At 40.5% G+C, this 24,136-nt stretch overlaps 1 protein-coding gene and 1 long non-coding RNA gene across 12 annotated transcripts in view; both read right to left on the bottom strand.

Annotated features, from left to right (window-relative positions):
* The window catches only part of SLC25A26 (solute carrier family 25 member 26), a 165,580-nt gene extending 149,110 nt beyond the window's left edge, over positions 1-16,470 (bottom strand). For all 11 annotated transcript variants that reach the window (XR_014823504.1, XR_014823503.1, XR_014823502.1 and 8 more), the window contains exon 1: positions 16,341-16,470. Coding sequence is in view for 8 of the 11 variants with exons in the window: in XM_084988955.1 (XP_084845081.1) it covers positions 16,341-16,373 (33 nt within the window). In the remaining 3 variants the exon portion in view is untranslated. The remainder of the gene's footprint in view (positions 1-16,340) is intronic.
* Positions 16,471-17,533: 1,063 nt separating this feature from the next.
* The window catches only part of LOC146397374 (uncharacterized), a 154,312-nt gene continuing 147,709 nt past the window's right edge, over positions 17,534-24,136 (bottom strand). Inside the window, exon 4 of the long non-coding RNA XR_014823507.1 lies at positions 17,534-18,161. This is a non-coding gene — a long non-coding RNA (uncharacterized LOC146397374). The remainder of the gene's footprint in view (positions 18,162-24,136) is intronic.

Genomic DNA, 24,136 nt, shown 5'->3' with positions numbered 1-24,136 from the left:
TGACAACTTACCTTAGCAATCTTTTCATATCAGACCAAATGCTATATTTCTGTCTTTTTAACTAGTAAGTAGTGAATCAATTTTTTTTATATTTCCATTCTAAACAATTAATGTTCCATATGAATCTAGATCCACATTTTAAGAATCACTTATCTGGAGTTTCCATTGTGGCTTAGCAGGTTACAAACCCAACTAGGATCCATGAGGATGTGGGTTTGATCCCTGCCCTCGCTTAGTGGGTTAAGGATCTGGCCTTGCCATGAGCTGGGGTGTAGGCCAGCAGCTGCAGCTTCAATTCGACCCCTAGCCTGGAAACTTTCCATATGCCTCCAATGTGGCCCTAAAAAAAAAAAAAAAAAAAAAAAAAAGAGAAAGAAAGAAAAAAAAATCCCTTATGTAAGGATTCCTATAGTATTTTCTCTACTTTGTGTATATTTGAAGATTCCTTGATAATTTTTAATTTAAGCAAATGAAAAAAAAAAAAAAAAAAAAAACAGCTGAATTTCAAGAGGACATTAAAGCCTGGCCCAAACCAGTCATCTCCTAAGAGATGCCACATTGCTTTAGAGAAGCTGCACTTTAAAAACTGATTAAAAACTAAGCACTTCATGATTACATGAAAGTATATGTAGAATATTTTAAATAAAAAGAAATTCAGAAAAATAAAAAGTATGAATTCAGAGACAGTATCAAAGAAAGGTCAATACACAACATCTAAAGGCACCATTCAAAGATATGAATCAACACCATTTCATACTAAGCAGACAGAAGAATTACGGAGGCAACTCTTTTTTTTTTTTTTTTTTTTTTTTTTTTTTGTCTTTTTGTCTTTTCTTGCGCTGCTGCCTCGGCCCATGGAGGTTCCCAGGCTAGAAGTCAAATTGAAGCAGTAGCTGCTGGCCTACGCCAGAGCCATAGCAATGCAGGATCTGAGCCGAGTCTGCGACCTACACCACAGCTCACGACAACACCGGATCCTTAACCCACTGAGCAAGGCCAGGGATCGAACCTGCAACCTCATGGTTCCTAGTCGGATTCATTAACCACTGAGTCACAACAGGAACTCCCGGATGCAACTCTTAATATGGTTCCTACATAGCAATTTTTAAACTGAATTGCTAACTCTTCCTATCTTGGATTTTGAACCATGTGAATATATTCAAAAAATAAAAGCAGACATTAACAACTATGCGTTCCATAACAGAGAAAAAGCATTGGTACTATTAAAACATACAGGAAGAATTCAAAATGGCCCGTTTCTATCCTTTAGGTTTACAAAATGCTGAGATGGACAAGGGTTAGTGCCTAACAAACACTTTCTGCTCTACTTACTGCTAACCATGAAACCATTGCAAAATTTCATTGGAAAAAACGAAAATGACTCTGATGAGAAATGCAATAATGTCTATTTTTCAATTAGTCAGCATAGGTCAATTATTAAAAATCACTGTACACTAGAAAAGTACATTACCATAAACATTAATACTATATGATCAGCCGGAAAGGCATGACAGAACCCCAAAGGCCATGCAGGTGCACTCTGCAAATGACCTAAAAAGTTGTCACCAAAAGAACAGAGAGATGTGTCAGAAGAGAAACAAATAGAAATAAAAGAGTAACAAACACGGGATTTCTTTCTGGATATAAAGATGTCTTTTCCTAAGTCAAGGGGCAAAGTTCACGCATAACGTAGCAAAGTCAAAAAAAACCAACCTTTTTCAACATTCTTATCACTTGTTTAAGTGTCTTATAAAATTCAGTTTGTAATAAAATATTTTGCTGGGCTCTTCATTTTCTCAAAACATGAGGTGAACTAAAATCCTGGTGAAAATGTCTAACACGACTGGTTTCTTTAAAAATATGCTGCACTTCAGTTACCATTGTGGCTCAGTGGTAACAAACACGACCAGTAGTGAGGATTCATGTTCGATCCTGGCATTGCTCTGTGGGTTAAGGATCTGGCATTGCCCTGAGCTGTGGTGTAGGCTGCAGAAGCAGCTCAGATCCCATGTTGCTGTGAATCAACCCCTAGTCTGGGAACTTCCATATGCCATGGATTCTGCCGTAAAAAGGGGGGAAAAAAAATTGCTGCACTTCATTCTAATTTTCTCTTTAATCTTAGGAGAGGGTTCAGAGAGATACTTGTTATCTACTGCTAAATTTTAATCAATAAGTTAATTACTCTTTTAATCTATTTGGCTACTTTGCATCCATTGATTCTCTAACTCTTTCATCAGAATTCTTATCGTCTGAGAATAAAATGACCAGATTCAATCTGCTTATCTAGTAAATCGTGAATCAAGAGTTACTAACTGCTTCTGTGGATTTCAAACTTTTTATCACAAATATTTAAATTCAAGAGGCTGAAAAATAAGTCAACAGGAATACGAGTAAGAAAACCCATAAATGTTTAGTTACATATCAACATATTTAGGATTTAGACAAAAATTTAAGGAATGCTTATAATTTTACATCAAGCCAGCATCAAGTGAATTAGAAGGAAAGCTACCAAAATTTTTTTTTTCTTTAGCCTGATATTTGTTGTACTTATGATCTTTTACCAAAAAGGTTATCAGGCAAAGTATTAGTTTCAGTATTTATGTTAACTTACACTGAAAACCCTAAGCACAAGGCAAAATCCAAAGAAAGAGAACATAACCCAGATAACAAGCAGCCTCACCACAGCATAACAATTTATTGAAACCTTGACATCACATAGAGAAAATCTAAGCTTTGACCTTAATTTAAAAATATAAGAAGTGCTGGCAGGCTATAGACAAGTGCCTAATTAGTGCCCTGAAATTCCTATGGCAGGTGAAAAAAACAAGATTACAGGCTATCAAACCTTATTTCTCCAAATAAGGCTTGCAAAACAGAGCAAAAAAGGTGGGGCAGCAGGGTGGGGGCGGTGGGGGGAGTGTCACTGCTGCTCAACGACAGGACAAATCCAAACCACCTGTCTATTTTAAGAAAATCATCAAAGGCCTCTGGCCTACACCACAACTAAGAAGAAGCAGGCAGAACATTAACATGGCTTCTCAGGGAACATTCCTCCCTGACCTACTGGGTTTTCTCTACAACAAGGTGGCCACCTGTGACTCGAACCACCTTGATGCAGAGCAGCTTCTGCCTCGTGTGATACCTGCCTTCTTCCCTATCCATGATTCATTTTCCCAGCAGTGTTCCTTGTCCCTCTACACTAATGGCAGGGCTGACTTGGTAAAATACACATTTCAATTTCATCCTGCTAGTCTGCGAACATTCCCATAGCCCTTAGGATGAAAAGCAAGGAGTTCCCGTCGTGGCGCAGTGGTTAACGAATCCGACTAGGAACCATGAGGTTGCGGGTTCGGTCCGTGCCCTTGCTCAGTGGGTTAACGATCCGGCGTTGCCGTGAGCTGTGGTGTAGGTTGCAGACATGGCTCGGATTCCACGGATCCCGCGTTGCTGTGGCTCTGGCGTAGGCCAGTGACTACAGCTCCAATTGGACCCCTAGCCTGGGAACCTCCATATGCCGCGGGAGCGGCCCAAAGAAACAGCAAAAAGACCAAAAAAAAAAAAAAAAAAGGATGAAAAGCAAAACCACAGCAGAGCCTATAAGGCTCTAGAAGTTCCGGCCCCCCATCTACCTCTCCATCTTTAACTCTACCATTAGCCCTTTGCTGGGTACCTTCCTTCCACCTTTATCTTTCCTTTCCTTCAAGTTGTCTGATCTTCCCCATTTCTAGCACTGTATACAGATGCTCCCTAGCAGTCTAGGTTTAGACCCTCATATCTCCACACACTGATCAGAATTTTAATTCTGTCAATGAGCATTTGACCATTTCTTCAGTCTGTATGTCCCACGTGGCTCTAAGATACATACCTGTTTTGTTTACTGATATGTTCCCAGCACCAGTACGTAGTAGTACATGGTAACTACAGTACTATTTGAAGAATACATAAATTGATGACTATAACAAAGGGTTACTAATCATATTTTAGAAGGTCCTACAAAGCAGCCTAAAAAAGGCATACCAAATGTTTTAAATATTGCAAAACACAGGAATTCCTGTTGTGGCTCATCCGGTTAAGAATCCAACTAGTATCCATGAGGGTGTGAGTTCAATCCCTGGCCTTGCTCAGTGGGTTAAGGATCCAGCGTTGTCATGAGCTGCAGTGTAGGACATGGCTGGGATCTGGCGTTGCCATGGCTGTGGTATATATAGGCCAGCAGCTATAGCTCCAATTCAATCCCTCACCTGGGAACTTCCTAAAAAAAAACAAAAAAAAACTGGAGTTCCCGTTGTGGCTCCGCGGTTAACGAATCCGACTAGGAACCATGAGGTTGCAGGTTTGATCCCTGGCCTTGCTCAGTGGGTTAAGGATCCGGTGTTGCTGTGAGCTGTGGTGTGGGTTGCAGACATGGCTCGGATCCCACGGATCCCACATTGCTGTGGCTCTGGCGTAGGCTGGTGGCTACAGCTCCGATTGGACCCCTAGCCTGGGATCCTCCATATGCCATGGGAGCGGACCAAGAAATGGCAACAAGACAAAAAACAAAAACAAAACTGCAAAACACAGGACCAACCAATTCTCAAAATAAAAAATAAACAGCCAAAAAATTATGAAAATATCCTTCCCCATCAATGATCAAATAAAAACAAAATTTTAAATTTATTTTAAAATTAGAACATTTTCAGAGTTGCCTGGCGATTCAGCAGGTTAAGGATTTGGTGTTGTCACCACCATGGCTCTGGTTACTGCTGTGGTGAAGGTTCAATCCCTGGCCCAGGAACTTTCACATACCGTGGTCACAATCAAAAAATAAATAAAATAAAATAACATTCTCTAACATCATACACAAAAGTAAACGCAAAATGAATTAAAGACCTAAATCTAAGACAGGACACTATATTTTAGAAGAAAATATAGGCAGAACACTCCTTGACATAAAGCACAGCAGTATCTTTTTGGATCCACTTCCTAGGGTAATGAAAATAAAAACAAAAATAAACAAATGGGACTTAACTGAACTTACACGTTTTTGCACAGCAAAGGAAACCATAAACAAAACAAAAAGTCAACCCAGAGAAAAGGAGAAAATATTGGCAAATGAAGCAACTCATAAGGGATTAATCTCCAAAATAGAAAAAAAAAAAAAAGCTGGTTATCAAAAAAAAAAAAAAAAAAAAAAAAAAACCTGTCAAAAAATGGGCAGGAGCTCTTAAGACCCATTTCTCTAAAGACGACATAAAAAAGGCCAAAAAGCATATGAAAAGATGCTCAACATCACTAGTTACTAGAGAAATGCAAATCCAAACAATAGTGAGTTATCACATTATACCAGTCATAATGGCCATCATCAAAAAGTCTACAAACAACCTATCCTCCCAGTCAGAATTTAAGGCTACTTTCTTCACTCCCCCGATTGTTCACATTTCACTTCTGATACCACAACATCTCACATTAAGATCTTTCAGAGTAGAAGCCAGGATAGTCACTTGGTCCTACTAAGTATCGAACCCAGTGCCTGTGTTGGAACAGGGCTGCTGCACTTGTTATTGGTTTGAATCACATGGGAATGTGAAGAAATGATGAGAGAACACTTTATGAAAAGATCCAACATTCAGAAAATAAACCTAGCAAATCACTCTTTGGTTGTCCCTGCTGCAGTGTGCTAGAGCACACTGTGACAAGTGAAAGCCAGTGCTGTCTGCTGCTATACTTCCTGGCATTCCACAGCTCCACTCACAGCTCTGTGGTATAGTCAGGGTAATTTCTCCAGAAATTCTCTGCCTATCATCACCTCCTGACAGAAAAGACCATGTAGGATCAGTTTTGTTTAGTGAGGCTATTCTCAGGAATGCAATAATGGTTCCAGAATTTGATTTCCATTTCTCCAGATATTCTTTCAGATTAAACGTTGCGTAAGACTACAGCTTTGACATCAGACATGCAGACCTGGCTTCAATCTCAACTTGGTCTCCCCAAAAAAGCTATTTACCCTAGGTAAGCCCCCATTTCTTCATGCATGAAATAGGGAAAATAATAGTGCCTATATGTCACGGAGTTTTTGAGAACTGAGGGACAATAAATGAGAACTAAATACAATCACATAAGCCTGTTATATGCTTAGCAAAAAGCCTGCCCTTCATCAACTATCAATAAATGAGTTATTATTTTTAGTATTCTATTACTATCAATATCCTTCAAGTTTGCTGATGCCCGTTTCTGACAAGCCAATATTAAAAATCATAAAAATGGAGTTCCTGTTGTGACTCAGTGGGTTAAAGAACCCAATGAATAGTGTCCATGAGGATGCGGGTTGGATCCCTGGCCTCACTCAGTGGGTTAAGGATCCAGCCTTCCGTGGTGCAGGTCACAAGCACAGCTCAGGATCTGGTGTTGCTGTGGCCATGGTGTAGGCCAGCAGTTTCAGCTCCAATTCAACCCCTAGCCTGGGAACTTCCATGTGCCACAGATGTGGCCCTAAAAAGAAAATAAATAAATAAACAAGAAGCTTCTTATTAAAAAAAAAAATAAAATAAAATCTATAAAGTCAAGTCTTTGCTAAGCAATAATGAATTAAAAGCTCTCTACAAATTCTGCTGCCTAAACAAGAATCACCCACAAATTCACTCAACAGAAAGCCAAATCACACAATGTGTAGCAGGAATGATTCAGCATCAAACTCAAAAACCTGAGAAATACTACTGTTCAAACTTCTTTCTAACAGTTGGATGTGAACTTATGGGTTAATTTTTTTAAAATAGAATAGGAAGGGGGGAAAAAAAGCAGAAGATGAAATTGTAACCATGATTTCTGCTCTGAAAAAAACTGGGCAAAAACAGGATACAGGGCTCAGTAAATGGTTACTTTTTAATCACCATTTGCAATTACATAGTTAATTTTTGTTTTATTTTTTGTTAAATATTTGCTCCTACTTGAGTGCACACCCCTGAGGGCAAGGACCATATCTTTGAGGCACTCTTCCCAAGTACCAAAGCAAAGGCTCTTAAGTCTTGTTAAACAGGTAAAGGATGCTTGATTTGTGGACATGGAAAAACTGTGGGTGCAACTTTTATCTTCCCTCTATTTGGCATTTTGTTAATGTTACTCAAACTCTGTATCACCCAGCCACAGAAATCAGAGAAACAAAAGAAATAAAAGGTATCCAAACTGGAAGAGAAGAGGAAAATTGTCACTGTATGCAGATGACATATACAGAAAACCCTATATACAGAAAACCCTACAGACTCAACCCAAAAACTCCTCAAACTGATCGACAAATCCAGCAAAGTAGCAGAATACAAGATTAACATTCAGAAATCAGTCATGTTTCTGTATACTAACAATGAAATATTAGAAAAGGAATACGAAAATACAATACCTTTTAAAATCACACCCCCAAAAATTAAATACCTGGGAATAAACCTAGTCCAAGGAGGTGACTTACATGCTGAGAACCATAAAACATTAATCAAGAAATTAAAGAGGATTCAAAGAGATGGAAAGATATTCCATGCTCCTGGGTTAAAAAAAATTAATAGTGTAAAAATGGCCATACTACCCAAAGCAATCTACAGATTCAATGCAAGCCCTATCAAACTACCCAGGACATTTTTCACAGAACTAGAACAAACAATCCAAAAACTTATATGAAAGACCCAGAATTGGCAGACTTCAGGCAATATTACAAAGCCACAGTAATCAAGACAGTGTGGTGCTGGTACCAAAACAGACAGACAGACCAATGGAACAGAATAGAGAACCCAGAAATAAACCCAGATGCCTACAGTCAATTAATCTTTGACAAAGGAGCTAAGAATATAAAATGGGGAAGAGAGTCTTTTCAGCAAGTCGTGCTGGGAAAACTGGACAGACATATAAATCAATGAAACTGGAACACACCTTCACACCATGCACAAAAATAAACTCAAAATGGCTGAAAGACTTAAATGTAAGACAAGACACCACCAAACTCCTAGAAGAGAACACAGGCAAAACATTCTCTTGACATCACCTTACAAATGTTTTCTCAGGTCAATCTCCCAAAGCATCAGAAATAAAAGCAAAAATATAACAATGGGACCTAATCAAACTGACAAGGTTTTGCACAGCAAAGAAAACCAAAAAGAAAACAAAAAGACAACTTACAGAATGGGAGAAAATAGTGTCAAATGATGCAATTCACAAGGGCTTCGTCTCTAAAATACACAAATTTATAGAACTCAACATTAAAAAAAAAAAAAAACCCAATTGAAAAATGGGCAAAAAACCTGAACAGACATTTCTCCAAGAAAAGTATACAGATGACCAATAAGCACAGGAAAAAATGCTCAACATCACCGATTATCAGAGAAATGCAAATCAAAACTACTATGAGGTACCACCTCACACCAGTCAGAATGGCCATCATTCATAAGTCCACAAATAACAACTGCTAGAGGGGATGTGGAGAAAAGGGAACCCTCCTGCACTGTTGGTAGGAATGTAAATTGCTACAAGCACTATAGAAAACAGTATGGAGATACCTCAGAAAACTATACATAGAACTACCATATGACCCAGCAATTCCACTTCTGGGCATATTCCAGACAAAACTTTCCTTGAAAAAGATACATGCACCCACATGTTCACTGCAGCACTATTCCCAATAGCCAAGACATGGAAACAACCTAAATGTCCATCGACAGATGAATGGATTAAGAAGATGTGCCATCTGTACACAATGGAATACCACTGCCATAAAAAAAAAGAACAAAATAATGCCATTCGCAGCAACATGGATGGAACTAGAGGCTCTGACACTAAGTGAAGTAAGTTAAAAAGGGAAAGACAACTACCATATGATATCACATATTTGTGCCCAAATGAACAAATGAACCTTTCCACAGAAAAGAAAAGCATGGACTTGGAAAATGAGGCAAAAGACCTCATGTGGGCACAAATGAACCTTTCCACAGAAAAGAAACTCATGGACTTGGAAAACAGACTTGTGGTTGCCAAGGGGGAGGAGGTGGGAGAGAGAGGGATGGGCTGGGAATCTAGGGTTAAGAGATGCAAGGGGTAGGGAGTAGGAGGGATCGGGAGCTTGGGCTTATCAGACACAACTTAGAATAGATTTACAAGGAGATCCTGCTGAATAGCATTGAGAACTTTGTCTAGATACTCATGTTGCAACAGAAGAAAGGGTGGGGGAAAAATGTAATTGTAATGTACACATGTAAGGATAACCTGACCCCCTTGCTGTACAGTGGGAAAATTTAAAAAAAAATTATAAAAAAAAAAAAGAGATGCAAACTATTGCTTTTGGAATGGATAAGCAATGAGACACTGCTGTATAGCACTGGGAACTGTATCTAGTCAGTTATGATGGAGCATGACTGAAGGAGAAAATGTCCCAATAAAAATGTAGAAAGGAGAGACCCCAGCCATGATGACTAAGCAAAGTCTAGCCAACTGCCCCAACCAGTCCTCCCCCATGCATCTGCTTCTGTAAATTTGTTTCCGCATCTACCACCTTGCCTGACGTCACTCTGGTCCAACTAGCCAAGCATGGACCCGGAAGACGTAGCCCATAAAAGCCTTGGGAAACCCTTCTTCCGGGCTCAGACTCTGGAGAGCGATCTCCTCTGAGCCCGCTGGCGTAATAAACCTGAGTTCTCCACCTCTCCGAGTGCTCGCTTGGTTTCTCACCAGGTAAAAGAGCTGATCCACAGCAGCCACAGAGTTGCTGGAGCTGGTACGCTACAGCCACAGGGCTGTTGCCAGAGCTGATACGCTGCAGTGCAGGGCTGCTGGGCAGCTGCCATAACATGATAATGTGAGAAAAAAATAATGTATATATATATATATATATGTGTGTGACTGGGTCACTTTGCTGTACAGTAGAAAATTGACAGAACACTGTAAACCAGCTATAATGGAAAACAATAAAAATCATTTAAAATTTAGAAAGGGTGTAATCAAAAAAAAGTTTCTGTCAAAGAAAAAAAAGAATATGAGATAGAGAATGCATATACATATGTATGACCAGTCACTTTGCTGTAGAGCAGAAATTGACACAACATTGTAAACCAACTATATGTTAATAAAACAAAAAAAAATTAATAAAAATAAAACATATTTGAACACATAGCATTTGGTTTGGAAGTGATAACAAAAGCATATTAACAAGTCATTTAAAGCTAAATTATTAGTTGCTAAAATGTTCTCAGGACCCCCTCTTATACTGAAAGAAAAATGCAAAAAAGTAGTCCCATCTACTGGTACTTGAAATGCAGAAGAAATGTCTCCTTCACAGCAGTAGCTCTCAACTGTGATCCCAGATGAAGCACAATTCACAACCCCTTATAGATTTGGAAACAATGCTTCATCATCAAATACTAACTTACCTGGACTCCAGAAAAGAGACTAGGAGACTGCCCTCCAGCAGGTAAAAGCATGGGGCAGAAAAAAATGCAACAGAGCTTAAACGTCTTTCTTTTCTTCTGTTCTCTCACTCCATCTAAGAAGCTCTGGCAACGTAATCCATGCCAGTGCCCTCAAGTCCCTCCCGTTCAGCAGAAATGCAGGTCCAGTGAGAAGACATGCGCATCACAAAGAAGCTCTTTCAGAATCCTCTCACTAAAGTAAGACAACAACCACAATGACAATAAACAACCATTGCAAGCAGTCCCTGCTTTACAGAGCACAGACAAGCATGAATCACAGTTACCCACAAGGAACACAAGTCCCCTTAGACTGCAGTTCGATCACAGTGATCACAGTGTCATTTCACAAAAACGGATCTCTGAAAGAGGGAACTGGCCAACAAAGATGAAAAGTGCAGCAAATAAATGACAAGTGGTTAACACTGAAATTCGAAAAGGATTTAGAAAAGAACTCGCTGGCCATGGGAACATTGATGCTACTATCCTTCAAGAGAAACTAGTTATGCAGCAGAGGAAATGAGTGAAGGTGAACTTATCGCCGTACATAAGAAGAGTGGCTCTGACAACCAGGATGAAGATGTCCCAGAGGAGGTTGTGCTGCAAAAATCTCCACATTAAAGGAACTCTGAGAGGTATTTCACAACACTGAAGGCACACAGGACAACACGTTGGAAGCTGACCCAAACTTTAGAAAGCAGTAATGACACCTGGCCAAGGCACTAAAAAGACATTTGTTCTGTATCTTAATTTTCATGACTTACAAACTGCTTCTTTTTTTCAACAAAGAAATACAATCTTAATGTTTAAAGTTACAATGTCCTAAATGTTGGTTTCATTATTTTTGTTTGTTTCACTATACATTTACAATCAACAGTAAGAGATTTCTTGAAGTTCCCAGCATGATGCAGTGAGTTAGAAGCTGAAAGCAGCAGCTTGGGTTGCTGCTGCGGAGGCAAAGGTTCAATCCCCCATAAGTGTCATGTAAGTCACGGCTGTAGCTCCGACTCAATCCCTGGTCCGTGAATTTCTATAGGTCACAGATGTGGCCATTAAAAAAAAAAAAAAAGAACCAGTAAGAGAATCCAAAACATTGATAAGAATTTTTAAAGGTCATTAAGTAACAGAGCTTTCCTATCAATTACTAAGACCACTTTGCATGATTTCCACTTGGATGTTCTTTTTTTTTTTTTTTTGGTCTTTTTGCTATTTCTTTGGGCCGCTCCCGCGGCATATGGGGTTCCCAGGCTAGGGGTCAAATCGGAGCTGTAGTCACTGGCCTACGCCAGAGCCACAGCAACTCGGGATCCGAGCCGTGTCTGCAACCGACACCACAGCTCATGGCAACGCCGGATCGTTAACCCACTGAGCAAGGCCAGGGATCGAAACAGCAACCTCATGGTTCCTAGTCAGATTCGGATTCATTAACCACTGTGCCACAACAGGAAGTCTGGATGTTCATTTTTACAGCACCCCATCACACGCAAAGACTGCCTGTACTTTACACTGCAAAACACTGACACTTGCCAAAGTTCTTTCACTTATAACCTAGGACTGGTAAGAAGTAACTGAGACAAGGATGCTTTTGGTTTCATTCAGGTAACAAGCCAGATGAATTACAAGGTCAATGAAATAGTTAAGTACTGAAGGGGAGAAAAGAGGCAGGAAGGAAAAGAGATAAAGGGGAAAGAATGGTTTGGAGGGGGTTGTTTTGGTGGTATTGTTGTTTTGCATTTAAGAAAAAAGGCTACCATCAAAATCTTTTTGTATAATCTTGTAGAATTTCAATAAAGACTTTTTTTTTGTCTTTTAGGGCCACATCCATGGCACATGGAGTTTCCCAGGCTATGGGTCGAATTGGAACTATAGCCACTGGCCTACACCACAGCCACAGCAACGCAGGATCTGAGCTGCACCTGGGACCCACACCTCAGCTCACTGAAACGCCAGATCCCCAACCCACTGAGCGAGAGGCCAGAGATCAAACCCGCATCCTCATGGATGCTAGCCAGGTTCGCTAACTGCTGAGCCATGACAGGAACTCCAGACTTTTTTTTTTTTTATGAATGAAATAATGCTGGCCTATGTATCCCAAGATTCTGCATCCTTGGATTCAAACAACTGCAGAATGAAAATAAATGCTGGAGTTCCCATTGTGGGTTAACAACTCGACTAGCATCCGTGAAGACGAAGGTTTGGTCCCTGGTCTCGTTCGGTGTGTTAATGATCTGCTGTTGCCACAAGCTGCAGTGCAGGTAGCAGATGAGACCTGGAGCCAGCATTGCTGCAGCTCCAATTAGCCCCCTAGCCCAGGAATTTCCATATGCTGTGGGCGTGGACCTAATAAAGGAAAGGAAAAAAAAAAAAAAAGAAAAGGAAATATTTGCAAAAAATTTCCAGAAAGTCCCCAGAAGCAAAACCTCCATTTGCTGCATGAAAGCAACTACATGTAACATTTACATTATACTTACAAATATTTACATGGTATTTACATTGTATTAAGTATGATTTAGAAATGAATTACAGCATACAGGAGGATGTACAAAGGTATGTGCAAATACTACACCATTTTATGAAAGGGACTTGAGCATGTATGGATTTTGGTATCCACAGGGTCCTGGTACCAAGCCCCTCCTTGGATACCCAGGGATGAATGTAATATTTCTATACAGTTGTTTGTTTGTTTTTGTCTTTTTAGGTCCACACCCGCAGCATATGGAGGTTCCCAGGTTAGGGGTGGAATTGAAGCTACAGCTCTCGGCCCATGCCACAACCACAGCAACTCAGGATCCAACCCAGGCCTATTACATACACCACGGCTCATAGCAATGCTGGATCCTTAACCCACTGAGCAAGGCCAGGGATCAAACCCAAGTCCTCATGGACACTATTTGAGTTCATTACTGCTGAGCCACGACGGGGACTCCTTATAGTTTTAATTAGGCATGAACAGACGTATTTATATACAGTATTGTATTTCTTTTTTTTTTCTACTCTCATAAGCATTTTCCATGTTACTATTATAGCACATACATCATAAGCACTACTGCCAATGGCCCCTGAAAAGTCCATGAAATTCATCTAATCATCATTTACCTAACCCTTCCTCTTTTATTTCACATTTAAGTGGCATCCTAGTATCTTCACTAAGTTAAATGTTATGAACACCTTTAGGTCACTAATACTTCAAGCTACTCTACTAAAGCAAGCACCAGTCAATATACTCTTTGAAGGTTTTTTTTAATTTTTATTATAGTTGATTTACATTGTTCTATCAATTTCTGCTGTACGGCAAAGTGACCCAGTCATACATCTATACCTACTCTCTTTCTCATAGCATCTTTCATCATGTTCCATCACAAGTGATTGGACATAGTTCCATGAGGACCTCATAGTCTGTCCAATCTAAACTTAACAGTTTGCATCTGTTAACTCCTGAAGCTTTCTTTCTGAATAACCTGCTCTGTGCTCCAAATGAAAACTCACATACCAGAGGCTCTCCCCATAGAAACTTCAGGAAGGAAACAGTTAAATATCTGTACTCGCCAGGCTCAGTACTCCTAAGGTTATCTCACTTTATCCCAAGAAGTTTCAAGATTTCAGCCAACATCTGAAGTTTCACTCATTCACCCAACAAGTAGCACTGAGCTGTTAATGAAGTGTCAGCCACTGGTCACAGAGTGGCAAGCAAAACAGAACTCCTTCTGGGAAGCTCAGCCCACCTCCAAGAAGCTCCCAACCTTAAAAAGGGCACTCCATCCTGGAATACTTTGATAAGAAGACCTTCTAATGGCTTTCACTATGCTACAAATAAAATCCAAATTCTTTTCCACAGCCCAAGACTCACCTCAGCTGGATTTCTCTACCTCTCTGACAGCATCCCCCACCACACTACCTTTCCCCACTAGGCCTCAAGCAAGTTCACATTCTGAACTCTTTCCACCTGAGGATTTTCTCACCTGTTGCTCCCTCTGAACTTTCCCCTCTGCTCATTAAAATCTCTTGCCCCTCATCTTTTAGGTCTTAGCTTAAATGTCAGCACCTCAGGGCCTTCCTCAGTCATTCAATCCAAAGTAGGTTCTCAAGATTATTCTCTCTTTATCCTAACTAGTACCCTAGTACTTGTCATACAGGTTTGGTTTGTTTGCCACCAAATCCCCAAGGGCAATCACACTTCCCAAGAGGCAGAATATATGACAAATAAACTGCATGCTAAATGAATAAAATGATTTGCCTGTAGCTGGAGTGATCTAACTTCCTTGAAACTCTACCCATTGATCCTAATTTGACCCTCTGTAACTACGTTGAAAGAAAGAAGTCTGCATGTGTACCATTTCTTTTGGGGGGGGGGGGCACCCATGGGATGTGGAAATTCTGGGGCCAGAGACGGAACCTGCACCACCACAGTAATAACCCCCTGTGCCACAAAAGAACTATTTACCGTTCTTTAATAAAATGATTATTTTTCCTGCTTTTTAGGGTCACATGTTCGGCATATGGAGGTTCCCAGGCTAGGGCTCAAATCAGAGCTGCAGCTGCCAGCCTATGCCACAGCCACGCAGGATCCAAGACTCCTCTGGGACCTACACTGCAGCTCATGGCAACGCCAGATACTTAACCCACTGAGACAGGCCAGGGATTGAACCCTAGTCCTTATGGATACTAGTCGGATTCATTACCACAGAATTGCCACAAAAAGAACTCCAATAAAATAAACTTTAAATAAAATTTAAAACCATTGTTCTTTTGTTAACACTGACATTCGCCTGTTTTTAGCAACTGCCAGACAGTTTCAACAAGCTTCAGTGAGCAGTAAAGGGCATGGAATCCCATGTTACACTGCCTGAGCTCCAACACTTACATACACCAAAGGATCTTACTTGTGTGACTTTGGACAAATTAACTCATATACTATTCCTCACTCCCCTCATCTGGAAAACTGGATAAGATTTCAATGGTTTGTCAGAGTTAAATGAAATGACGTATGTAAAGAGCTTACCCCAGTTCCCAGCAGAGCGACTGTCACAAGTACTACCAGCTTAACAGGAAAATGCCTTCAAAGTAATGCACTTCTAATACCTAGTTTACACAAATCCGAGCAAATCTAGATTTAAAACCATCATTCCACAAGCCTGGGTAACATACCCCTTCCACATCTTTCCCTAACACTCTGAAACTAACCCTCAAATCATTTATGATAACAATCATTTCACTATTCTGCCTCCACCACCCGTGCAGATCTATTTTGATCACCATGTTATCTCCAACACCTGCAAAAACACTTCATAATTAAATGAAGAAATTCCTCTAGATCTCCATTTCTCAGAAGTTTTGAAAAGGCATGTTATCTTCTGCCTCTGCCCACTCCCCTAGAATGAAAACACAAGCAGCCAATTTCTGTCTGGTTCACTTCTGTGTCCAGTATGCCCTACTGGACCTGTTGTAAGAACGGTTTCAAAATATTAAAGGATTTCTTTTTGGGTTTTGAAGTTAAGATACGTTGAATCTCGTTGTTTTCTAAGGAATTACACACCACTGACTTGCTGGCTCCACAGCACAGCTATTTGCGCTTATCAGTATACCCAAAGCCTAGAAGAACGCTTGGAAGTAGAATAAGTAGATTAATTATGTATTGGATGAATGGATCCGTCATTTTCCAAAACTGAAAAAAGATACAACGAAATGTATCTACCCCTACCCCACTCCCGCCCCACCCCGTCTCTTTCTGGCATAGGGGTAGGAAATATAGAACTGTGACACGAGGCCCAGTGTGGCCCAGGAACCGCGCGCTTCCTCCCACAACCGGTGACCGGGGACGATTCAGCGCGCAAAACCGGAAGAAGGTGCTAGAGCAGAGCAGTCACCACGGGCTCCAGCACAGGACTCCCGCACTCTGAGCGCCCCTCCCTACCGCCCCGTACTCACCACCAGCGAGGCTGTGAACCCAGGTTGGTCCATGGCCTCAAAGACTCAGTCAGGCCTATAATTCAAAGCTGAGCAGAGGCAGGTCGCGGCCCGCGGCACTGGGAGCCGCCATGTTGGGGGCGGGGCGTGTAACGCAGGCCCTTCAGTGGCCACGTGAGACAGAACCACAACAACTACACGTGCAACTGGGGAAGCTGGGCCGAAGGGGAACCAGGAAGGAAGGGAGGATCCTGGAAAGTGTGGTGGAGCCAAATCTCGCGACTCTTCTCTGCCTCCATTTCGTAACGCTTCTGAGTAGGCTAAATAGAGGAACTCTCGCGAGCCAATGAGCGTGGGCAAGGCGCACGGAGCCATCCAGTGAGAGCATAGTGAAGCCAAAGTGTAAACCCAAAAGAGGCGTGGCCATAGTGGGAGGCGGGGCCGTGGAGCAGCCGGACTAGTTTCAAGTGAAAGGCCAGTCGTTTCTAGTAGATTTTTTTATTTTGGCTTTACCTCTTCGTTTAATCTGTAGAAATTTTGTTTGAACTGCCATTAAACAGACTCGTTATCAGGAAATTATTAAATATAGAAAAATGTTTCAAAAGTTTCCTTGCACAGCTAAAAATTATCATCTAAGGGCAGTTTTGCACTTAAAATTATATACTTTGCGTTATTTACTTGTTCATCTTGCTCGCTGTGATACCAGTTGCACACCTCGAAGATCACTTTATTTAAATACTTGATAAAAGACTTCTCGAAGTAGACCTGCCTTTACATTTATTAAATACTTTCTAAGTTTCCTTCTATTAAGGGCCACCTACATCTCAGATGTGATGCTTCAATACAACCACTTTATAAGATAAGCACCATTACCATTCTTATTTTACAGAAGCTCTGATGCTCCAAAGAGGTTCAGTAGCCGACCCAATCTTTAAGTTTTACCTAATGTCCTTGTCATCTTTCTTTAAAACACCTGCAACTGCCTTAGCACGCTCTTTGTCTGCTTTTCTTCAATCTGTTCTTCATACCACTACTAGAATCTTCTAGTTGCTATTCTCTTCTAGTTGAGATGATCTAGAAGTGATGAGCAGAATACTTTTACGGTTTAAATTCTGAACCCCAAGGAATCTGGAAGTGGCTTACGTGAGTGGTTCTGGTATTGACCAGGATTTATGGATTTTTTTAATCAAAAGAAATTGATAAGAGGCCAGCAAGAAACTTGGTAGGCTTTATTAGCACTGTGCTATAGCATGAGGCAGTGTAAACAAGTAACAGGTGCCCTTGCTTGCTGGGGAAGTCAGGGTGGAGCTGGCCCCTTATGTGGGGTGAGGGTAGGGGCAGGTCCAGGGGCCAGGCCTGAGAGATGGCTTGGGTAGTTTGGTGGTGGTTTGTGCAGGGTTCATGGGTCATACCCTGCTTTTGCTCCTGACTCCTGAGAAGTGGCAATTGGGTTTTGGTCTTCTTGTATCTTGTTCATAATTTGCCAAAGTTGCTCATGCATACAGTTATTTTTAGTCCCTTATAGTTTCTTTGTTATCTTGTTACTCTAGAAGAGGTTTGTCCAGGTGCAACCACTGCAGCAAAGTGTCCCAAGTCCCAACCTGTCTCAGTTCAGTCTCGGGGTCTCTTTGATGAGGTTGCAGTCAAGGCATCAACTCTCGGGCTTTATCTAAAGAAGTGATTTCGTCTGGAAGATCCACCTCCCAAATGGCTTATTTCCATGGCTGCCAAATTAGTACTAGCTATTGGCAGGTGGTCTCCGTTCTTCATCACAGAGACCCCTCCACAGGGTTGCTTGAGTGATCTCATGATGCGGCAGCTGGTTTCCCCAGAGTCCGTGATCTAAGAGAGAGCAAGACATAAATGTTATGTTCCATTATACAAAGGTAAAAGCTTCATCAGGTATTCTCACTACAAACCCTTCAGGAAATACAAATATTACAAACATGACCTGGGGCCTCCTTTTCATGAAATGCTAATGGAAAGATCCATTATCATTTGTACATGCCTTCTAAATGGCGTATTTCAATGCATTCTCATTGTCACCACATGCAGACAGAGTAAATATTCGCAAATCTTCTATTGTAAAAGATATAGAAAATCAGGTAAGTACTAGTTTGCATTAGATGTGTGAAATTATTATATTGTCTTTCTCAAATCTACCACTCTAGGCCAAGTTTACTTTTAAACAAATTCTGAAATATTAGTAATTCTTATAAAAATTAGCATGAGGTCAAAAACAATACATCAAAAGCCAAATTAGGTCCAGATTAGGGGAAATAAAGGACATATTCTTGAGCCAGAACTAGACCCAAGCTTCAAGTTACCATTACTGATCTAATTGAAAAATAAAGTAATAGAATTATTTTCAACTAAAATATTCATTGAAGTATCTTAACCCATCTGCAAAGGATAGCAAATGTATATAGTGGAAAGGAAATCCAATGTAAAATATAAAAGTCCTTTTTTTTTTTAGGGCTGTACCTGCAACATATGGAAGTTCCCAGGCAACAGGTCGAATCAGAACTCCAGCTGCCAGCCTATACCACAGCCGCAGCAACACAGGATTCCAGCTGCATCTTCGATCTACACTACAGTTCACAGCAACACCAGACACCGGATGCTTAACCCACTGAGCAAGGCCAGGGAATGAACCCACATCCTCATGGATACTAGTCCAGTTTGTTACCACGAAGCCACAACAGGAACTCTTAAAAGTCCTGTTTTAGTGGATATTCTTCTTTTAAGTAATAAATATCAAGATGATACTTGTCATGTAGATTTGTGTTTCCATTTCAAATCAATGAGAGAAAAAAGACCATCCTTGCAATAAATGGCTTTGAGACAGATAACTAAAAGAAAATTATGGGAGTTCCCGTCGCGGCGCAGTGGTTAACGAATCTGATAGGAACCACGAGGTTGCACGTTCGGTCCCTGCCCTTGCTCAGTGGGTTAACAATCCAGCTTTGCTGTGAGCTGTGGTGTAGGTTGCAGACGTGGCTCAGATCCCGTGTTGCTGTGGCTCTGGTGTAGGCCAGTGGCTACAGCCCCGATTCGACCCCTAGCCTGGGAACCTCCATATGCCGCAGGAGCGGCCCAAAGAAATAGCAAAAAGACAAAAAGACAAAAAAAAAAAAAAAGAAAAGAAAATTATGATTCATCCCTGTCTCTCACCCTACCTCCAAAAATAGTTCCCAATGGATTAATATTCTCTCTTAACATAATTCAACATTAAAATCCTAGGAGAAAAAGATAAATATTTTACTATTCTTGAGGTAAATAAAAGGTTTATTTACGAAATTTTTTTTTTTTGTCTTTTTTTGTCTTTTGTTGTTGTTGTGGTTGTTGCTATTTTTTGGGCTGCTCCCGCGGCATATGGAGGTTCCCAGGCTAGGGGTCAAATCGGAGTTGTAGCCACCGGCCTACGCCAGAGCCACAGCAACGCGGGATCCGAGCCGCGTCTGCAACCTACACCACAGCTCACGGCAACGCCGGATCGTTAACCCACTGAGCAAGGGCAGGGACCGAACCCGCAACCTTGTTAACCACTGCACCACGACGGGAACTCCCTATTTACGAAATTTTTTAAACTAGAAAAAATATTTGCAGCACATATGAAAAAATGAGTCTTATGGAAACAACCCAAATGTCCATCAACAGACAATTGGATTAGGAAGATGTGGTATATACTACTCAGCCATAAAAAAGAACGAAATAATGCCATTTGCAGCAACATGGATGGAACTAGAGACTCTCATCCTGAGTGAAGTCAGAGAGAGAAAGACAAATACCATAAGATATCACTTATATCTGGAATCTAATATAAGGCATAAATGAATCTTTCCACAGAAAAAATCATGGACTTGGAGAATAGACTTGTGGTTGCCAAAGGGGAAAGGGAGGGAATGGGATGGTTTGGGAATTTGGGGTTAGTGGATGCAGACTATTGCCTTTGGAATGGATAGGCAATGAGATCCTGCTGTGTAGCACTAGGAACTGTATCTAGTCACTTGTGATGAAGCATGATAATGTGAGAAAAAAGAATCTATACATGTATGTGTAACTGGGTCACCATGCTGTACAGTAGAGAAAAAATTGTATTGGGGAAATAACTAGTAAAAAATAATAATAGTAAAATGAAATAAAATAATAAAAACAAAAAATGAGTCTTGATACTAAATAGCTCTTATAAATTAATAAGAAAAAGACCAATATCAATTGAAAAAATGTGAAAAGTCATAAAGGAAGAAAAATAAGTAGCTAATGAACATGTGGAAATAATTTAAATAACTTAGTAACATCAAGGTGAAAATTAAGGAGTTCCCATTGTGGTGCAGCAGAAACAAATCGGACTGGTATCCATGAGGATGCAGGTTCAATTCCTGGCCTCGTTCAGTGGGTTGGGGATCCGGCATTGCCTTGAGCTGTGGTGTAGGTTGCAGACACTGCTTGATCCTCCTTTGCTGTGGCTGTGGTATAGGACGGCAGCTGTAGCTCCAAATTGACCCCTAGTGGTGGGAAACTCCATATGCCATGGGTACAGCGCTAAAAAAAAGAAAAAAGATGAAAATTAAAACAACAGCAAAAGAACGTACACATGTGTATAACTAAGTCACTTTGCTGTAAAGCAGAAATTAGCACAACATTGTAAGTCAGCTATACTTTCTTTTTGGCCACACCTGAAGCATGCAGACAGGGACAGAACCCTTACCACTGTAGTGACCTGAGACACAGCAGTGACAATGCCAGATCCTTTAACTGCTAGGCCACCAGGGGAACTCTAAATCAACTATAATTAAAAAAAAAAAATACTTTTAAGAGTTCCCACTGTGGCTCAGGGGTAACAAACCTGACTAGTATTGAAGAGGATGCAGGTTCAATCCCTGGCCCTGCTCAGTGGGTTAAGGATCCAGTATTGCTGTGAGCTTTGGTATAGATTGCAGACACGTATAGGCTGGCAGCTGCAGCTCTGATTTGACACATCTAGCCTGGGAACTTCCATATGTCTCGGGTGTGGCCCTAAAAAAACAAAAAACAAAAAACAAAAAAAAAACAGCATTTTAAAAAACTTATCAAATAGAAAAAGATTTTTCTGGGGGAGGTATCAAAGCAAGTTTTCTGGTAGTAATATAGGAAGATATATAAAAACCCTAAAAAATGTTTTTCATCAATTATTCTACTTACTGCATTATATGCTAAGGAACTATTTTTTTTAAGTCCATAGAAATATAACTATAAGGATATTCATTTCACTGTTTCCCATAGCAAAATAAAAATTTTTATACAACCAAAATTGTTCATCATTGCATGATTGAGATCATTTGGGTGTAGTACTTGTACGTAGCTATTTAAAACTATGATGTAGGACTTCCCTTGTTGCACAGTGGGTTAAGGATCCGGTATTGTCACTGCACTAGCCCACTGCTGTGGCATGGGTTCAATCCCGGGCCCAGGTATTTTCATATGCCCTGGGCACAAACCAAAAAACAAACAAAAAACAAAACAAAAATCCATGATTAGAAGAATCTTTAATTATATAGAAAGATGGTAAACATAAAAACAGTTGCACAAGAGTATTTGCATATGCTGGTTTTTCTCTTTATGCCACAGCATAACCATCTTCTACTTTCTCTACTTTGTTCTCTGTTCTTGGGAGCTGACCCCCTGGTTTCCAGTTGGGTTTGGCCAATGAAAGTCATGGGCAGATTGCAAGATGGCAGGAGAAAGAGATCAGGGCATTTCTTCTCTGCTCCTTTCCTCCCTCTACGTGGTTCTGGCAGGTGTTAAGCCCTCCAAAATACTGTTCCTATGAAACAGTTTCCCCTCTTTGGCTCCCTTTCTCCTTCAAGTCTAGGGAGGATAATTGCTTCCCACTATTATAAGACCTGGCTGCCTCTTCATACCTTACTGATTTTCTTAACATTGCCTGTGGTTCTCTTGAAAATCTCAGTTGAATGCCCTCTATTTACTGTTAGGACTCTAACAAAAGACACTATCATCCACTTTTTGTAAACATTTACACGAGTTATCTATTGCTGCATAACAAACTACCCTAACACTTAGCAGCTTAAAGCAACAAACATTTACTATCTCAGAGTTTCTCTGGGTCCAAAATCTGGAACTGGTCTACCTAGGCATAGCTGGTTCAAAGTCTCTCATGAAACTGCCGTCATAGCTCAAATAGAAATCCACCTCCAAGCTAACTCCTGTGGTTCCACAGAGGATGCTGGAGTGAAGGCCTCCTTCGGTTCCTTGCCACATGGGCTTCTCCATATAGCAGCTTGCAACATGGCCCTTGGCTTTGATCAGAGAGAGAACATCTAAGATAGAAGCCTAAATCTTCCATAACCTAATTACACTCAAGGGGAGGGGATTATACAAAGGCATGAATGTAAGGCAGCAGGAATCAATGCAAACAATCTTAGATGCAAAATATGACTTACAAATAAATGGAATAAAATCTGTATGATGACTGGTTATCTTTGGGTGTATTAAAAATGATCTCTGTCTTGTTTTGCCATTTCTAATGAATAAACACTACTGCTGCAATGATTACCATAGTATACTGTTGCTGACCTATCTCCAGCTGACAGGCACCCACATGATATTGCCAAATTTCTTAGCTTTTTCCATGATCAAGTTGACATAAACACGCCTAGATTTTACAAAGCATAAACCAATTATCCCCCATAATTGGGTTTTGTTCAATAGTTGACCCAAGATGAAGCTCTGGCTAGGTTTCCAAAACATATGTAAAAATAATCAAGATGAGATTTGCTCGGATACTTTTTAACAATCTCTGGCAAAGATCTCCATGCTATTTGATGTGGAAATTTGCCTAAAGCCTTGTGCCTTGTGCATTTACTGCCCATCGGTTCGGTAAGCCCGTCACACTGAAATCTAACAGAGAAGTGCCCTTGCTGTAATTGCTCCCCTCGGTTGAAGTGGCAACTTACCTGACACAGATGACGACAGTAAATGTCTTTTCTCAGCCTCTGACTATTGTTATATTCAAGGGCAAATTGAGCTTTTTTGTTCTTCTGCAGCAGAGGAAATAATGAGAAAATAGAACCAAGGTTCATGATCTTCTCATTACAGAAATTTTAAACAAAAGTCCACCATTAAACCGCAGTCTTCCGGCTAATCACAAATAAGAACATTTGTTATCCTTCAAATTAATTCCATCAGCAAGTGCTAACCACTTATTGTGTGTCCACAATGGCCTTTTCTCTATCTAAACATCTAACTGTCCCAACTTTTTTTATCATGGTTCCATGATTCTTACAATCTGCTAAGTTAAGAAGACTCTCTCTTGTCCGATTTCTTTTTTATCCTTGATGTCCCAACAATTACCTAATCCTTCAGAGGACCACCTTCTCTCCTTTCTGCAAAACACTTTGGTTTAGGCCTTCAAAAATCATAACTTGATGGAACCAGTCATAAAAACCTTATCCTGATTCGACATCACATTTCCAGTTCATCTGCACAGCTCTGCATGAGTGAGTTTATCTATTTGTTTATTTATTTATTCATTCACTCATTTATTTTTGTCTTTTTAGGGCCACACCCATGACATATGGTGGTTCCCAGGCTAAGGATCAAATTGGAGCTGCAGCTGCTGGCCTACGCCACAGCCACAGCCATGCCAGATCCTTAACCCACTGAGTGAAGCCAGGAATCGAACCTGCATCCTCATGGATACTGGTCAGATTCGTTTCTGTAACCTGTGTGAGTTAAAAAAAAAAAATTTTTTTAATTTAAAAAAAAGGAACCATTTTATATGTAGATGTAGATGACTATTTCCCTATTTACTTCCT

This window comes from Sus scrofa, chromosome 13 (assembly GCF_054392235.1).
Source record: "Sus scrofa isolate SSC_HxYL_T2T_F1_AM1 chromosome 13, Sscrofa_HxYL_maternal_Yorkshire_Landrace_v2.0, whole genome shotgun sequence".
Taxonomy (NCBI): Eukaryota; Metazoa; Chordata; class Mammalia; order Artiodactyla; family Suidae; genus Sus; species Sus scrofa.
This window is presented reverse-complemented; position numbering and strand designations above follow the sequence as displayed.